Genomic DNA, 18,879 nt, shown 5'->3' on the forward strand with positions numbered 1-18,879 from the left:
GGAGCCTGAGAGAAAAAAGGTCATCCACATTTTAATCTGTTACAGACTGAACTATTGTAGCGTACTTTATGAGCAAAGCTTTCAGGTGAAGGTGAAAATAACAGCTTTGAGTGTGATCTGAGTGGATTCGCTGTGAAAGAACTAACAATAATCAATCAATACATCAAATGTAAAGAGACAATCAAACAAAGGCTCTCAGCTGCACACCTGACGCTCATCCAGTATGGACCGGCTCAGCTCTCCGCTCGTTGCTGGTTTGTCGGTGGTCTCTCAGACACTACGGCTGAACCCCGCTAGTTCTCTGGTGTCCCTGTGTTACTTACCTTTGCTCTCCTGTGCTCCAGGTCTTCTGTCCTCACCAGCCACAGACACCACACTCTGGGTCTGAATCACCTGCTTGCTCCACTCAGCATCAGGACTCCCAGATCTCCAGCCTCCACCCGCTCCTCCGCCTCTCGCCGCCTGTTTTCCACCACGTGGAATCTCCTCGTCGGCCATGTTTACACGCCTGCAATAAAACCCTGTTTAAAAGTCTCCTTCAGCTTCCACAGTCCACGTGTGTGTCCAGCCTTTCTACTGAACTTAACAGAGCTGCATTTCTGCTGGGACTCGTCCAGGCCTCCAGATCTGAGCCAGGCCTACGCAGGCTGTCCTCAGGCATGAACTTCTATAATCCACATGATGGAGAGCGGTGGAAACGTGCAGTATGTTATGCTGGTTTGGTGTGGCTGAGAGTGGGATGAGCTTTCCTCCGGACGGGGACGCTGTCCACAGTTTGAAGCACGTGGGAATAACGGACGGGGCCAGAGAGATGTTAAAGGTCTCCATGAGCACTGGTGCCAGAGAGGAAGGCCTGGTGTAACAGTGATGCTAGAAAGACAAAGAAGGCACCAACAGTAGGAGCAGAAGCAGCTGCAGCTTTAGTGGAGTCTGAAACAGTGTGTTGTTGCAGACACTAGAGGGAAGCAGTGTGAAGGTTTTATTCTTCACAGCAGCAGCAGCAGCAGCAGCAGCACAGAACAGATAGAAGTACTGACATATAAACTGTAGTATGAGGAGAGAATTACAGATTTACACAGAGGACTGTAGTGTCAGAACATCTGGGAACAACATCAGCATCATTTCATATGTATGATATCAAATGTTCTATAATATCATCAGATATTATAGAATACAGAGAGTCAGGACGTGTTTCTGTCCTGAAAACAGCTGAACATGGAGATACAGGTACAGCTTATCTTTTATAGCAGCTCCTATATAGGATTCAATAAAGTGAAGACATATTTCACAATACACAATAAAACTGATGAAGAAGAACTGAATATATATGAATAAATATTCAGTCAGTTCCAAATTAGCAGCAGTTTGTCTTTATTTCATAATATTAGAATCATAATTTAACATTTTCTATGAATTAATATGTGAATATTTTAATTAAAAACAACTGCAGACAATAACAAATATAGATGATAATGAAACTGAACTAGAATAACCACAGAATACTTTTTACAACAGTTTGATTTGATGTGGAACTGCACTTTAAATTATACCCAGACAGTCCACAGCAGAGAAAAGATTGAAATATTATTTAGAAAAATAATGTACATAATCATTTAGACACAAAATCTGTGATATAAATATTGTTGGAATGATTTTATTCTACGGCCTAAATCCTCCTGTTGTCAGAATCAAATGTATGAGATCAGTAATCAGTGTTGAAAGAACATTTAAAGTTTCAGAGCGTTTGTGTGAGTTACTGTTTAAAACCAACTGGAAGCAGAAGTGGGATTATTAGTGTTTTCTTGGTTTCACTGCAGTTTACAGCATGAAGAAAATCTATTTGAACACAAACATGAGACAGAAACAAAGATCAGATCCGTCTGCAGGGAACAGACTGAAGACTGAAGCGCTGGGAGGAAAGAAGACGTTTAAAAGACAGAAAAGACCAAAAGGAAAATGAAACGACATCCAGGCAGCTTTTGTCCCCACCAAGGTTGAAAATCATTTCACTCTGGACAAAAGCCTAGTTTTGTCTTTTCATCCCAGCTGCTGAACAACAGATAACAGAGTGTGTTAGTGAATTCACCACCAACCTGACTGTGTTTGTGGGAACAGGAAGGTTTTTTTGTGTTTCTCAGAGTTTTTATCTGCTGTCAGACTGAAATCAAGAAGAAGAAACTTCTGACTGAATGAGTTCAGAGAAACACACAAGTCTGAGAAGGAAGAATCATTTAGAAGAAACATTAACAACACTGAGAATAAAGCAGAGATAAATAGTGTCAGTAAGAAATGAATCTAAAACCTCAGACTCAGCAGAAAACCACAGCACAGCTTCAGCTGAGCGTCACTCAGCAGCAGCGTCCTTATCTGTCCGCCGCAGGGGCTGATGGGAGGTCTGAGGACCTGTTAGAAACCACGCGGCCCTCGTCTGATCTGGCAGCTCGTCCTCGTTTGGCCTCGGCTGCATCGGAGCGCCACTTCTCCCCAGGTTCCCCAGAGGAAACACCGCCGCACCAGATGCTTTTCCTCCCGGCTGCTGCTCTGTGCTGGCTGTGTTCAGGTGAGTGTTTCCGGCCAATCAGGAGCCAGCAAACTCAGGCCTTAGCAGACACTGTCACACTGACCTCCATCTACCTGTCTGTGTCTCTACAGCGCTGGTTGCCATGGCAGCAGAGCTGATTCAGGATGATTTAACATTGACCAGTAGAGTCGGAGAAAAGGTCTCCTTCAGCTGTGAAGGAACTGACCAGTGTGATACAAGTTATGTGCTCTGGTACCAGAAGACAGACACAGGAACATTCACAAGGATTCTGCATATTGATAAGAATAATGGTGGAGTTGATTCAGGTTACAATCATCCTCAGAAAAATGATTTCTCAGCTGTGAAGAAACAGAAGGGCTGGGAGCTGCAGATCCAGAGAGTTAACGTCTCTCATTCAGCCTCCTACTACTGCAGCTGTGGGAAGGATGTTCCCCACAGTGAGAAATGATCCCTGCAGCCTGAACAAAAACCAGCAGATGAACAGCCGTCAGACTGTTTGTGACAGGAAGATAAAAATTCAGAATCAACACAGTCAGTTAATGAAGTTGATCCTCTGGGGACCAAGAACGTGTGTACAAACTTTGATGTCCATCCATCCATCCATCCATCCTTTGGTCCAGGTCCGATCCATGTGGACTAAAGCAGGACTGACAGACATCAGCACCCACAGAGCAGCACTGCTGGTGTGTCTAAAGAGACAAAGAAAGAAGAGACAGTGGTGTTGATGTGAACATTAGAGAAACATCATGGAGCTGAAATATGACTCTGCTTCATCATTTGGACTCGTTCAGCTCAGCTGACACATTCAGCAGCAGCAGGTTTTTGTTTCAGGCTGTTTCACTGTGGGAGGATATGTCTACTTGATCTTTGGCTCTGGAACTAAACTGTATGTAACAGGTAAGAATAAACCTTCATTTTCCTTCAGTTGTTCTATTGAAGGAGTTCAAATGTGTTTTAATCAGTTTCTGCTGCTTCGGGCTTTACATGTTAGTTGTTTGATAATTAGTAGAGAAATCTTGCAGCCGTGCAGCTGTTGTTACATCAAACGGTTCATAATTCCTGAAAATACCTTTAAATCTCACTGCACAACTGGAGTCATTCTTTATGTCTGCAGGAGATCAAACTCATTTATACATTAAGAGTCTGATATCGGCGTAGTTACAAATATACAGTATTTGATCCTCTCAGTAATTCAGCTCCATCTCTGTTTGTTGAAAACAAGAGAATAGACGTCATTATGCCTCATTAACCATGTCACTAACTGCATTTTTACAATAATCAATGAATATTTTTAATGCTGTGCTCATATAATGTGCTGTGTTTGTGATATAATATAGGACGACACATAACGGCACACACGCATATATATTAGTATCCTAATACAGTTATAATATCTATAAATATAAATATTATGTGACGCTCAAATATGATGAATTCTATACTGCTGTAATTTAAACAAGACAATATTATATTATATTATATTATATTATATTATATTATATTATATTATATTATATTATATTATATTATATTATATTATATTATTTACATTTTAATCTAGTCTCAGGGATTGATCTCTCTTATATGTCAACACATCCAAACATGTCATTGTAATTGTGTATAACAGTTAAAAATGTTACAGAAAAGTTATTAGAATAATGTATTGTATGAATATTGATTAGTTTTTTTTAAATATATGTTTCTAAAAATATAATGAGGATCATCAACTGCAAAATGATGTTCAGTTGAAGATGTAATTTGTTCTAATATGTAAATGATCCCCAACATGGAAAAAGTATTTTCCGCTGTAGGATAAATTGAATCATTATATTGTGTCACATTATACTCAGTATTATCACTTTTATATGAGTGTGTCCTCCGTAAATCAGGACATATCATGTTCATTTTGCTCTATTGAAAAGTTTAAAAAAGTGTCATTTAAAAAGAGAAATGATTGATGCACCACTTTGTTCTTGTCCTGATTGGGGTAAAGTCTATGGTGGTAAATATATAATATGTTGTACATGTTGAAGTGATTGACATGACAAATGTATTGAACCTGTCCTTTATTCTAATATTACATTACCATAATATAGGGAAATGATTGTCCATTGTTTAAGGGGAAAATCATAATGACCTTATATCACATTATTAGGAACAATAATTCATTTGCAGTTGTAGTGAATGAAGTTTGTAGATTCAAACAAATCCTGATTTCCTTCTGTCCCCATAGAACATATGAAGACAGTGCATGACAGGTGTGTCACCATGAAGGTGAATCCAGTGTATGCAGTGAACTTTGTGCTGTATTGATGAGTAGTTTAGTGAGCAGAGTCCAGGTAGTTTCCAGGATCACACTGAATGCAGTGCTGTGCTGTGAGCTGCTGTTGACCGTGTGAATGTGTGTCTGTGCTGCTTGTTGCTGCTGTCAAACTTCAGGTGAGCAGGTGGTGAAGCCCGTGGTGAGCCTGTACCCAGTAACATCCAGAGCCCAGCAGGAGGGGAAGAGCTCCCTGCTGTGTGTGGCCTCAGGCATGTTTCCTCCTCTGGTCCAGTTCTCCTGGAAAAGACAAATGGAGAACTGTCCTCCGGTGGAGCTGGAAGATGCTGAGGGAGAGCAGCTGAAGCTCAGCGAGTCTGGATGCACCGGTAGAATCATAGAGATTGATCGGGAGGCACTGTCCACATTTAAATACCACTGCTCTGTGAAGCACGAGGGGGGAACAGTGGAGAGAATAAGAGAAGGTAATGAAGGCTTGGTGACTGTGTTCAGCACTGATTCAGCTTCATGTGGAGACGTTGTTCAAGAGAGCAGAGCAGCAGAGGACTGACATTTCTGTTTTATTCTTCTTCTGTTTCTGGTCCTGCAACATCACCTCCACCATCACCTCCACCATCACCTTCACCATCACCTCCAACATCACCTCCATCATCACCTCCAGCATCAGCCTCTTTCCAGTCCCAGTGCAGGGTGAAGCTGCTCTTGCTGCTGTCCACAGTGCTGATAGTGAAGAGTCTGGTGTACTGCTGTGGACTCTGTCTGCTGATGATCTGCAGAAACAAGAGACCGTCCACCAACTGCACAAATGCTGACTGACTGTTTTCTGCTCCTCTTTTCTCACTTTAAAATCTCATATATACACATATACATACTATACACTTAGAATAGTCTGTACAGTATTTACAGAATTTCCTCTTTGTAACTGTACATACATATAAAAATAATAAACACACACACACATATATATGTATATACAGTTACACAGAGGAACAATCAGTAAATACTACTGTAATCATATAATTACTGTTTTCAGTTTTCAGAAAATGAAGCTAAATCATTAGCTGTCTGGTAGATGTTCCATCATTTATAGTATTTCTGCTTTCCTTCTGCTTCTTTTAAATATATTATGGAGAGTGTTGAAGGGTTTTCAAAATAAACATCTGTGTTTTTATGATTTTCGGTTTGGTTTCATAACAAATAATCAGGAATAATTTCATTGGCTGTGTGTGTTGAGACTGAGAAGTAACTTGACTCAGTGCCAAGAACAAATGTGCAGGAAGATCTAAATATGAGCACACAGCTAAACAAGGACAACAAATCCACACAAAGATAAGCTGACACAAACATATAGCTGTTATATACAAGTCAGTAGGTGAGGGTGTGTCACCAGGTCCAGAACTGACCCCTTTTATAACTGTGTCAGTTTGGATGTTCGACTCTACGCTGATGACGCTGTTGTTCACACGTATGAACGACCAGCAGAGCGAGCTGCTGTGAAGCTGCAACTGCTAAAACATGATGACATGGAGGCTTCATCAGTCAGGTTTAGGGTTGAATGTTGGCAAAATGATGGGTGTGTTTATTGTTTCTAATCCAATAATAGGCCATGAAACTTTTACAGCTTTATCGAGACGAAATGGATTGTTATAGTTACTGACTAGACTAATATTCATGTTCCACAGAATATACAGAATCACAAAATACATCACAAAGAAATATAGAAGTTATATATGACATTCACACTCAAGTCCTACCTGAAAACACACTTAGAATGGGGACAAACTAAACACATTAAACAGAAAAACTGATTTTGCATCTATATTAAAAAGGATTCTTAAATAATCAATGAAACTGCTAAAATGAAAGAAAACGTGTTTGAGGTGATGAAGTGGGATCAGAGCAGACTGCAGCAGGTTGAACATTTTATTTCAGCTTGTCAGTTCTGACTTGAGCTGTTTCTCTCACTGATTAATACCACAGATCAAAGCTGAGACAGTGAGTACTGAGCGCTGAAGTCAAACTGAAGTTCCTGGAATGATCCTTTAACAAGAGTCCATGATTGTAACTGTCGCCGTGTTACTAATGTGAAAAAGCGCAGCTGACGGTGAGGAGGCTGCAGAGCAGAAACCCACACAGCCCGTCTGCTGCAGGAAACCAAGTGTTGATTCTCTGTCAACAGTTTTTTATGAGTCCTAATAACCACTGAGAGCAGATTCATATCTGCTGCTCTTCACACCCATGAACTCTTCCTCTCTGCAGCTTTTTCTCTTTTTCTCAGAGGTGAACTTTACAGTTTAGACTTGGTGCTGACGAGAGCCAACAAGTCCTCACACAAACATCCCGAAAGGGTTCTTTTAGAATAGATTATATTAGGAGCTGCAGGAGCTAAACTCAGTAAATCAGCATCAGGTTTGTTCTTGTTCACATTTTCACAGCAAAGAGTTTTCTGATGTGAAATAAAAATAATGTTTTCACAGTTTTTCTATTTACAGCAACAATAATGTAACTGTACAAGAAAACACAGTAAATTCTGTGTGTTGTTTAATATAATAAGTTATTTAGCAGAAAATATCTGTATAAATGATGAATAGTTTGTGTGACGAAGACTCTGTCACAGATTGTGGACGGCACATGTTTCAGGGTCTGAAGCAGAGCTGATATATAGTGCTGGCTTATATAGAAGCTACAGAGGTCCAGTGCAGGTGTGCTGATGGTGGAAGGTACCATCTCTAACCAGGTTATAGGTGATGTTACCTAACAGATGAAGCTGTGTCAAAGCTTTGGGGTTTATTTAAGGCCTTTGACTGGGAAGTGGTGATGCCTATAAGTAGGGATATTGTGTGATATTTTTGATTCAGGTAAGAACTGGCAGTGAAGCTGATTGTTTAAAGGGAAGATAATTGATTGATCAGCGGTTGGTTGGTCCAGGGGGAGGGGCTTAACATTTATAAGCCTCTGGCCACCAAAGCTCACGAGGAGTCAGCGGAGTCAGACAGGTGACAGGTATTTTTACTTTTGGTCTTTTTTGTTTTGCTGTGGACGTCCAACTTTCTGTTTTCCTCACTGTTTTTTGTACATAAAGCACCTCAATAACTTTTGCAACTCAAGCCATCTTTTGTTAGACAGATGACCCACCGACTTTTGTAACAGTTTGATTTGTGTTCCCGACCAGTTCAGAATATTATTTTACACAACCTTCAATATTTTGTGATGGTACTCTGCAGACCAATTAAACTTTCTCTTGAGAAAACACCAGTATAAATCTAATAGAGATTCTGAAGGTAAAAATCCACAATAAATAGGTTTTATTTAATCTATTGAAATTAGGCATTTAATCATACAAGAGGAATAATAATAATAATAATACACAATGACAATGAAATATTCTTGTCATCATGATAATCATTACTATTAAAATAAGAAAGAGAAAACTGAAATGTATCTATAAAACACATTTTGCAAAACATGCTTAGGAATCGATCAAACTGAGATTAAAGCAAAATGAAACAACATTTGAATTAAAAACAGGAACTACAGCTGGTAACACAAAGGAAATGAAATAATATCATTAGAAATATTGAATATTATGTATAAAATAAGAACTTTGTCCTACAAATACTGAAAGTTGTTGTGGGAGCTCATAGAAAGCCTGATATTATCTGACCACGCTCCAAGCTGGCAAGACGACCCTGAGAACTATTAAGTACAAAGAGCCACCGAATGCAACAACATGTGTTTTTATTGTTGTCAGTCAGCACTGGACACGTAGATCACATACAGTACAATACATATATATTACATAACAGTGGTGGATTGTGGGTACAGTTCATTTTCACTGCCTAATACTTCACTAAAAGTTAATTTGTATATATCTATAGATGTTTTACCAATTTTAAAACATCTGTCAGGATTATTACCGTGACGCTGCTCCCCTCTAGTGGCTGTAATGAAGCACTGCGTCATCACCTGATACAACTTCTGTTATTAATACAAACACTGCTACAGCTGTGGAGAACACATCCACACATCCTTCACACTGCTGCCTTTCAATGGCTGCAGGGAAACAAACACATTCACACACAATGCATTTACTACTTCTGCTGCTCTGACTACCATTACCGGCAGGGGTCCCACAGGGCTTTGTTCTGGATCCCCTCTTATTCACTATATACATGTTACCCCCGGGGCAAATCATGTGTGTGGATTACATTGATTTCAATGCTTACGTCGATGACACCCAACTATATGTCCCGATGGAGCCCTGTACCACAGATGTACCCTGGTATGTCCTGCCTTGTTGACAGTAAGAACTGGATATATAAAAATGTCCTGCAGTTGAATTACTTCAGTTCACAAGTTATTAAAACGACCCCCTGTGACTCTTCAGCACGAGCAGCATTACACTCATGTACACCAGGTATGCACATGCCAGGGTGAACCGGAAGCACATTCTCTACTCTGCATTTTGTTGCTATTTGCAGAAAATACTACGGAGGAGCAATGGTGTAAAGTAGGACCAGAGATTTGTTTGTTTAGACTGAGGACAAGGTGGGACTGTCCCGGAGTGAAGGCAGTCAAGGGAAGGACACGTCATGACTCTTCAGACCCAAACTGGAGGCAAACGTTTGTGTCTGCCTCATCGCTTTCAGAGGTCTCCATTTCATCCGCTCAGACTAAAACACAGTCCCAGAGTTTTCAAACTAAATCAAGGTCAGCAGCATTTTCAAATCTCTTTGTTTTAGGAGCTCCAAAGTGCAGAAGTACAGTCACCTTTAGGTGTAAACTGAGCAAACGTTTAAAACAGAAATGTTTAGTGTTCACGGAGCCTGAGAGAAAAAAGGTCATCCACATTTTAATCTGTTGCAGACTGAACTATTGTAGCGTACTTTATGAGCAAAGCTTTCAGGTGAAGGTGAAAATAACAGCTTTGAGTGTGATCTGAGTGGATTCGCTGTGAAAGAACTAACAATAATCAATCAATACATCAAATGTAAAGAGACAATCAAACAAAGGCTCTCAGCTGCACACCTGACGCTCATCCAGTATGGACCGGCTCAGCTCTCCGCTCGTTGCTGGTTTGTCGGTGGTCTCTCAGACACTACGGCTGAACCCCGCTAGTTCTCTGGTGTCCCTGTGTTACTTACCTTTGCTCTCCTGTGCTCCAGGTCTTCTGTCCTCACCAGCCACAGACACCACACTCTGGGTCTGAATCACCTGCTTGCTCCACTCACCATCAGGACTCCCAGATCTCCAGCCTCCACCCGCTCCTCCGCCTCTCGTCGCCTGTTTTCCACCACGTGGAATCTCCTCGTCGGCCATGTTTACACGCCTGCAATAAAACCCTGTTTAAAAGTCTCCTTCAGCTTCCACAGTCCACGTGTGTGTCCAGCCTTTCTACTGAACTTAACAGAGCTGCATTTCTGCTGGGACTCGTCCAGGCCTCCAGATCTGAGCCAGGCCTACGCAGGCTGTCCTCAGGCATGAACTTCTATAATCCACATGATGGAGAGCGGTGGAAACGTGCAGTATTTTATGCTGGTTTGGTGTGGCTGAGAGTGGGATGAGCTTTCCTCCGGACGGGGACGCTGTCCACAGTTTGAAGCACGTGGGAATAACGGACGGGGCCAGAGAGACGTTAAAGGTCTCCATGAGCACTGGTGCCAGAGAGGAAGGCCTGGTGTAACAGTGATGCTAGAAAGACAAAGAAGGCACCAACAGTAGGAGCAGAAGCAGCTGCAGCTTTAGTGGAGTCTGAAACAGTGTGTTGTTGCAGACACTAGAGGGAAGCAGTGTGAAGGTTTTATTCTTCACAGCAGCAGCAGCAGCAGCAGCAGCACAGAACAGATAGAAGTACTGACATATAAACTGTAGTATGAGGAGAGAATTACAGATTTACACAGAGGACTGTAGTGTCAGAACATCTGGGAACAACATCAGCATCATTTCATATGTATGATATCAAATGTTCTATAATATCATCAGATATTATAGAATACAGAGAGTCAGGACGTGTTTCTGTCCTGAAAACAGCTGAACATGGAGATACAGGTACAGCTTATCTTTTATAGCAGCTCCTATATAGGATTCAATAAAGTGAAGACATATTTCACAATACACAATAAAACTGATGAAGAAGAACTGAATATATATGAATAAATATTCAGTCATTTCCAAATTAGCAGCAGTTTGTCTTTATTTCATAATATTAGAATCATAATTTAACGTTTTCTATGAATTAATATGTGAATATTTTAATTAAAAACAACTGCAGACAATAACAAATATAGATGATAATGAAACTGAACTAGAATAACCACAGAATACTTTTTACAACAGTTTGATTTGATGTGGAACTGCACTTTAAATTATACCCAGACAGTCCACAGCAGAGAAAAGATTGAAATATTATTTAGAAAAATAATGTACATAATTATTTAGACACAAAATCTGTGATATAAATATTGTTGGAATGATTTTATTCTACGGCCTAAATCCTCCTGTTGTCAGAATCAAATGTATGAGATCAGTAATCAGTGTTGAAAGAACATTTAAAGTTTCAGTGCGTTTGTGTGAGTTACTGTTTAAAACCAACTGGAAGCAGAAGTGGGATTATTAGTGTTTTCTTGGTTTCACTGCAGTTTACAGCATGAAGAAAATCTATTTGAACACAAACATGAGACAGAAACAAAGATCAGATCCGTCTGCAGGGAACAGACTGAAGACTGAAGCGCTGGGAGGAAAGAAGACGTTTAAAAGACAGAAAAGACCAAAAGGAAAATGAAACGACATCCAGGCAGCTTTTGTCCCCACCAAGGTTGAAAACATTTCACTCTGGACAAAAGCCTAGTTTTGTCTTTTCATCCCAGCTGCTGAACAACAGATAACAGAGTGTGTTAGTGAATTCACCACCAACCTGACTGTGTTTGTGGGAACAGGAAGGTTTTTTTGTGTTTCTCAGAGTTTTTATCTGCTGTCAGACTGAAATCAAGAAGAAGAAACTTCTGACTGAATGAGTTCAGAGAAACACACAAGTCTGAGAAGGAAGAATCATTTAGAAGAAACATTAACAACACTGAGAATAAAGCAGAGATAAATAGTGTCAGTAAGAAATGAATCTAAAACCTCAGACTCAGCAGAAAACCACAGCACAGCTTCAGCTGAGCGTCACTCAGCAGCAGCGTCCTTATCTGTCCGCCGCAGGGGCTGATGGGAGGTCTGAGGACCTGTTAGAAACCACGCGGCCCTCGTCTGATCTGGCAGCTCGTCCTCGTTTGGCCTCGGCTGCATCGGAGCGCCACTTCTCCCCAGGTTCCCCAGAGGAAACACCGCCGCACCAGATGCTTTTCCTCCCGGCTGCTGCTCTGTGCTGGCTGTGTTCAGGTGAGTGTTTCCGGCCAATCAGGAGCCAGCAAACTCAGGCCTTAGCAGACATTGTCACACTGACCTCCATCTACCTGTCTGTGTCTCTACAGCGCTGGTTGCCATGGCAGCAGAGCTGATTCAGGATGATTTAACATTGACCAGGAGAGTCGGAGAAAAGGTCTCCTTCAGCTGTGAAGGAACTGACCAGTGTTACAACAGTTATGTGTACTGGTACCAGAAGACAGACACAGGAACATTCACACTGATTCTGGATATTGATAAGAATAATGGTAAAGTTGATTCACGTTACAATCATCCTCAGAAAAATGATTTCTCAGCTGTGAAGAAACAGAAGGGCTGGGAGCTGCAGATCCAGAGAGTTAAACTCTCTCATTCAGCCTCCTACTACTGCAGCTGTTGGAAGAGAAGTTCCCCACAGTGAGAAATGATCCCTGCAGCCTGAACAAAAACCAGCAGATGAACAGCCGTCAGACTGTTTGTGACAGGAAGATAAAAAGTTGCATGATAAAGTCAGAATCAACACAGTCAGTTAATGAAGTTGATCCTCTGGGGACCAAGAACGTGTGTACAAACTTTGATGTCCATCCATCCATCCATCCATCCTTTGGTCCAGGTCCGATCCATGTGGACTAAAGCAGGACTGACAGACATCAGCACCCACAGAGCAGCACTGCTGGTGTGTCTAAAGAGACAAAGAAAGAAGAGACAGTGGTGTTGATGTGAACATTAGAGAAACATCATGGAGCTGAAATATGACTCTGCTTCATCATTTGGACTCGTTCAGCTCAGCTGACACATTCAGCAGCAGCAGGTTTTTGTTTCAGGCTGTTTCACTGTGGGAGGATATGTCTACTTGATCTTTGGCTCTGGAACTAAACTGTATGTAACAGGTAAGAATAAACCTTCATTTTCCTTCAGTTGTTCTATTGAAGGAGTTCAAATGTGTTTTAATCAGTTTCTGCTGCTTCGGGCTTTACATGTTAGTTGTTTGATAATTAGTAGAGAAATCTTGCAGCCGTGCAGCTGTTGTTACATCAAACGGTTCATAATTCCTGAAAATACCTTTAAATCTCACTGCACAACTGGAGTCATTCTTTATGTCTGCAGGAGATCAAACTCATTTATACATTAAGAGTCTGATATCGGCGTAGTTACAAATATACAGTATTTGATCCTCTCAGTAATTCAGCTCCATCTCTGTTTGTTGAAAACAAGATAATAGACGTCATTATTATATTATATTATATTATATTATATTATATTATATTATATTATATTATATTATATTATATTATATTATATTATATTATATTATATTATATTATATTATTTACATTTTAATCTAGTCTCAGGGATTGATCTCTCTTATATGTCAACACATCCAAACATGTCATTGTAATTGTGTATAACAGTTAAAAATGTTACAGAAAAGTTATTAGAATAATGTATTGTATGAGTCATTCTTTATGTCTGCAGGAGATCAAACTCATTTATACATTAAGAGTCTGATATCGGCGTAGTTACAAATATACAGTATTTGATCCTCTCAGTAATTCAGCTCCATCTCTGTTTGTTGAAAACAAGAGAATAGACGTCATTATGCCTCATTAACCATGTCACTAACTGCATTTTTACAATAATCAATGAATATTTTTAATGCTGTGCTCATATAATGTGCTGTGTTTGTGATATAATATTGGACGACACATAACGGCACACACGCATATATATTAGTATCCTAATACAATTATAATATCTATAAATATAAATATTATGTGACGCTCAAATATGATGAATTCTATACTGCTGTAATTTAAACAACACAATATTATATTATATTATATTATATTATATTATATTATATTATATTATATTATATTATATTATATTATATTATATTATATTATATTATATTATATTATATTATATTATATTATTTACATTTTAATCTAGTCTCAGGGATTGATCTCTCTTATCTGTCAACACATCCAAACATGTCATTGTAATTGTGTATAACAGTTAAAAATGTTACTGAAAAGTTATTAGAATAATGTATTGTATGAATATTGATTAGTTTTTTTAAAATATATGTTTCTAAAAATATAATGAGGATCATCAACTGCAAAACGATGTTCAGTTGAAGATGTAATTTGTTCTAATATGTAAATGATCCCCAACATGGAAAAAGTATTTTCCGCTGTAGGATAAATTGAATCATTATATTGTGTCACATTATACTCAGTATTATCACTTTTATATGAGTGTGTCCTCCGTAAATCAGGACATATCATGTTCATTTTGCTCTATTGAAAAGTTTAAAAAAGTGTCATTTAAAAAGAGAAATGATTGATGCACCACTTTGTTCTTGTCCTGATTGGGGTAAAGTCTATGGTGGTAAATATATAATATGTTATACATGTTGAAGTGATTGACATGACAAATGTATTGAACCTGTCCTTTATTCTAATATTACATTACCATAATATAGGGAAATGATTGTCCATTGTTTAAGGGGAAAATCATAATGACCTTATATCACATTATTAGGAACAATAATTCATTTGCAGTTGTAGTGAATGAAGTTTGTAGATTCAAACAAATCCTGATTTCCTTCTGTCCCCATAGAACATATGAAGACAGTGCATGACAGGTGTGTCACCATGAAGGTGAATCCAGTGTATGCAGTGAACTTTGTGCTGTATTGATGAGTAGTTTAGTGAGCAGAGTCCAGGTAGTTTCCAGGATCACACTGAATGCAGTGCTGTGCTGTGAGCTGCTGTTGACCGTGTGAATGTGTGTCTGTGCTGCTTGTTGCTGCTGTCAAACTTCAGGTGAGCAGGTGGTGAAGCCCGTGGTGAGCCTGTACCCAGTAACATCCAGAGCCCAGCAGGAGGGGAAGAGCTCCCTGCTGTGTGTGGCCTCAGGCATGTTTCCTCCTCTGGTCCAGTTCTCCTGGAAAAGACAAAAGGTGAACGGTCGTCCAGAGAAGATGGGAAATGCTGAGGGAGAGCAGCTGAAGCTCAGAGAGTCTGGATGCACCAGTAGCATCATAGAGATTGGTCGGGAGGCACTGTCCACATTTAAATACCACTGCTCTGTGAAGCACGAGGGGGGAACAGTGGAGAGAATAAGAGAAGGTAATGAAGGCTTGGTGACTGTGTTCAGCACTGATTCAGCTTCATGTGGAGACGTTGTTCAAGAGAGCAGAGCAGCAGAGGACTGACATTTCTGTTTTATTCTTCTTCTGTTTCTGGTCCTCCACCATCACATCCACCATCACCTCCAACATCACCTCCAACATCACCTCCTACATCACCTCCTACATCACCTCCAACATCACCTCCACCATCACCTCCACCATCACCTCCACCATCATCTCCAGCATCAGCCTCTTTCCAATCCCAGTGCAGGGTGAAGCTGCTCTTGCTGCTGTCCACAGTGCTGATAGTGAAGAGTCTGGTGTACTGCTGTGGACTCTGTCTGCTGATGATCTGCAGAAACAAGAGACCGTCCACCAACTGCACAAATGCTGACTGACTGTTTTCTGCTCATCTTTTCTCACCATAAAATCTCATATATACACATATACATACTATACAGTTATATATACGTATATAAATAAACACACACACATATATGTATATACAGTTACACAGAGGAAAATTCTGTAAATACTGTAAATACACTTTCATATATATAATTACTATTTTAAGTTTTCAGAAAATATAGCTAAATCATTAGCTGTCTGGTAGATGTTTCATCGTTTATAGTATTTCTGCTTTCCTTCTGCTTCTTTTAAATATATCATGGAGAGTGTTGAAGGGTTTTCAAATTCTCTCAGTGTAACAATCTCATTAAACTAAAATATCACAGTGTCTCTGTTTAATAAACATCTGTGTTTTTATGATTTTCGGTTTGGTTTCATGACAAATAATCAGGAACAATTTCATTGGCTGTGTCTGTTGAGACTGAGAAGGAACTTGACTCAGTGCCAAGAACAAATGTGCAGGAAGATCTAAATATGAGCACACAGCTAAACAAGGACAACAAATCCACACAAAGATAAACTGACACAAACATATAGCTGTTATATACAAGTCAGTAGGTGAGGGTGTGCCACCAGGTCCAGAACTGACCCCTTTTATAACTGTGTCAGTATGGATGTTCGACTCTACGCTGATGACGCTGTTGTTCACACGTATGAACGACCAGCAGAGCGAGCTGCTGTGAAGCTGCAACTGCTAAAACATGATGACATGAAGGCTTCATCAGTCATGTTTAGGGTTGAATGTTGGCAAAATGATGGGTGTGTTTATTGTTTCTAATCCAATAATAGGCCATGAAACTTTTACAGCTTTATCGAGACGAAATGGATTGTTATAGTTACTGACTAGACTAATATTCATGTTCCACAGAATATACAGAATCACAAAATACATCACAAAGAAATATAGAAGTTATATATGACATTTACACTCAAGTCCTACCTGAAAACACACTTAGAATGGGGACAAACTAAACACATTAAACAGAAAAACTGATTTTGCATCTATATTAAAAGGGATTCTTAAATAATCAATGAAACTGCTAAAATGAAAGAAAACGTGTTTGAGGTGATGAAGTGGGATCAGAGCAGACTGCAGCAGGTTGAACATTTTATTTCAGCTGGTCAGTTCTGACTTGAGCTGTTTCTCTCACTGATTAATACCACAGATCAAAGCTGAGACAGTGAGTACTGAGCGCTGAAGTCAAACTGAAGTTCCTGGAATGATCCTTTAACCAGAGTCCACGGTTGTAACTGTCGCCGTGTTACTAATGTGAAAAAGCGCAGCTGACGGTGAGGAGGCTGCAGAGCAGAAACCCACACAGCCCGTCTGCTGCAGGAAACCAAGTGTTGATTCTCTGTCAACAGTTTTTTATGAGTCCTAATAACCACTGAGAGCAGATTCATATCTGCTGCTCTTCACACCCATGAACTCTTCTTCCTCTCTGCAGCTTTTTCTCTTTTTCTCAGAGGTGAACTTTACAGTTTAGACTTGGTGCTGACGAGAGCCAACAAGTCCTCACACAAACACCCCTAAAGGGTTCTTTTAGAATAGATTATATTAGGAGCTGCAGGAGCTAAACTCAGTAAATCAGGATCAGGTTTGTTCTTGTTCACATTTTCACAGCAAAGAGTTTTCTGATGTGAAATAAAAATAATATTTTCACAGTTTTTCTATTTACAGCAACAATAATGTAACTGTACAAGAAAACACAGTAAATTCTGTGTGTTGTTTAATATAATAAGTTATTTAGCAGAAAATATCTGTATAAATGATGAATAGTTTGTGTGACGAAGACTCTGTCACAGATTGTGGACGGCACATGTTTCAGGGTCTGAAACAGAGCTGATATATAGTGCTGGCTTATATAGAAGCTACAGAGGTCCAGTGCAGGTGTGCTGATGGTGGAAGGTACCATCTCTAACCGGGTTATAGGTGATGTTACCTAACTGATGAAGCTGTGTCAAAGCTTTGGGGTTTATTTAAGGCCTTTGACTGGGAAGTGGTGATGCCTATAAGTAGGGATATTGTGTGATATTTTTGATTCAGGTAAGAACTGGCAGTGAAGCTGATTGTTTAAAGGGAAGATTATTGATTGATCAGCGGTTGGTTGGTCCAGGGGGAGGGGCTTAACATTCATAAGGCTCTGGCCACCAAAGCTCACGAGGAGTCAGCGGAGTCAGACAGGTGACAGGTATTTTTACTTTTGGTCTTTTTTTTGTTTTGCTGTGGACGTCCAACTTTCTGTTTTCCTCACTGTTTTTTGTAAATAAAGCACCTCAATAACTTTTGCCACTCAAGCCATCTTTTGTTAGACAGATGACCCACCGACTTTTGTAACAGTTTGATTTGTGTTCCCGACCAGTTCAGAATATTATTTTACACAACCTTCAATATTTTGTGATGGTACTCTGCAGACCAATTAAACTTTCTCTTGAGAAAACACCAGTATAAATCTAATAGAGATTCTGAAGGTAAAAATCCACAATAGGTTTTATTTGATCTACTGAAATTAGGCATTTAATCATACAAGAGAAACAGACAATGATAAAAAATATTCCTGTCATCATGATAATCATTACTATTAAAATAAGAATGAGAAAACTGAAATGTATCTATAAAAACACATTTTGGAAAACGTGCTTAGAAATTAATCAAACTGAGATTAAAGCAAAATGAAACAACAACATTTGAATGAAAAACAGGAACTAAAGCTGGTAACACAAAGGAAATAAAATAATATCATTAGAAATATTGAATATTATGTATAAAATAAGAATTATGTCCTACAAATACTGAAAGTTGTTGTGGGAGCTCATAGAAAGCCTGATATTATCTGACCACGCTCCAAGCCGGCAAGACGACCCTGAGAACTATTAAGTACAAAGAGCCACCGAATGCAACAACATGTGTTTTTATTGTTGTCAGTCAGCACTGGACACGTAGATCACATACAGTACAATACATATATATTACATAACAGTGGTGGTTTGTGGGTACAGTTCATTTTCACTGCCTAATACTTCACTAAAAGTTATTATGTATGTATCTATAGATGTTTTACCAATTTTAAAACATCTGTCAGGATTATTTCTGTGACGCTGCTCCCCTCTAGTGGCTGTAATGAA

At 39.5% G+C, this 18,879-nt stretch overlaps 2 protein-coding genes across 3 annotated transcripts; both read left to right on the forward strand.

Moving 5' to 3' along the window:
* Nucleotides 1-2,517: 2,517 nt before the first annotated feature.
* Nucleotides 2,518-5,938, forward strand: LOC139214665 (immunoglobulin lambda-1 light chain-like). Of its 2 annotated transcripts, XM_070845571.1 has the most exons (5): nucleotides 2,518-2,546; nucleotides 2,639-2,979; nucleotides 3,392-3,439; nucleotides 4,982-5,287; nucleotides 5,368-5,938. In XM_070845571.1, the coding sequence occupies exons 1-5, from the start codon at nucleotides 2,518-2,520 to the stop codon at nucleotides 5,637-5,639; spliced, it is 996 nt and encodes a 331-aa protein (XP_070701672.1). In that variant the 3' UTR covers nucleotides 5,640-5,938. The 2 variants fall into 2 exon arrangements, 1 of the variants encoding a protein (XP_070701672.1); XR_011585470.1 differs by lacking the exons at nucleotides 2,518-2,546; nucleotides 2,639-2,979; nucleotides 3,392-3,439 and having other exon boundaries at nucleotides 5,155-5,287; nucleotides 5,485-5,611.
* Nucleotides 5,939-12,160: 6,222 nt separating this feature from the next.
* On the forward strand, nucleotides 12,161-15,852 carry LOC139214636 (immunoglobulin lambda-1 light chain-like). Its single transcript, XM_070845536.1, has 5 exons — nucleotides 12,161-12,203; nucleotides 12,296-12,613; nucleotides 13,049-13,096; nucleotides 15,038-15,343; nucleotides 15,589-15,852. Exons 1-5 carry the CDS (start codon nucleotides 12,161-12,163, stop codon nucleotides 15,741-15,743), a joined length of 870 nt encoding a protein of 289 aa, XP_070701637.1. The 3' UTR covers nucleotides 15,744-15,852.
* The last annotated feature ends 3,027 nt before the right edge of the window (nucleotides 15,853-18,879 follow it).

This window comes from Pempheris klunzingeri, chromosome 15 (assembly GCF_042242105.1).
Source record: "Pempheris klunzingeri isolate RE-2024b chromosome 15, fPemKlu1.hap1, whole genome shotgun sequence".
Taxonomy (NCBI): Eukaryota; Metazoa; Chordata; class Actinopteri; order Acropomatiformes; family Pempheridae; genus Pempheris; species Pempheris klunzingeri.

Coding starts and splice junctions, on each gene's coding strand:
- LOC139214636 (XM_070845536.1), top strand. CDS start 12,161: ATGCTTTTCCTCCCGGCTGCTGCTCTGTGCTGGCTGTGTTCAG. Junction 12,614..13,048: donor CTGCAGCTGTTGGAAGAGAA/GTTCCCCACAGT, acceptor TCACTGTGGGAG/GATATGTCTACTTGATCTTT. Junction 13,097..15,037: donor AACTAAACTGTATGTAACAG/GTAAGAATAAAC, acceptor GTCAAACTTCAG/GTGAGCAGGTGGTGAAGCCC.
- LOC139214665 (XM_070845571.1), top strand. CDS start 2,518: ATGCTTTTCCTCCCGGCTGCTGCTCTGTG. Junction 2,547..2,638: donor CTCCCGGCTGCTGCTCTGTG/CTGGCTGTGTTC, acceptor CCATCTACCTGT/CTGTGTCTCTACAGCGCTGG. Junction 5,288..5,367: donor AGTGGAGAGAATAAGAGAAG/GTAATGAAGGCT, acceptor AGAGCAGCAGAG/GACTGACATTTCTGTTTTAT.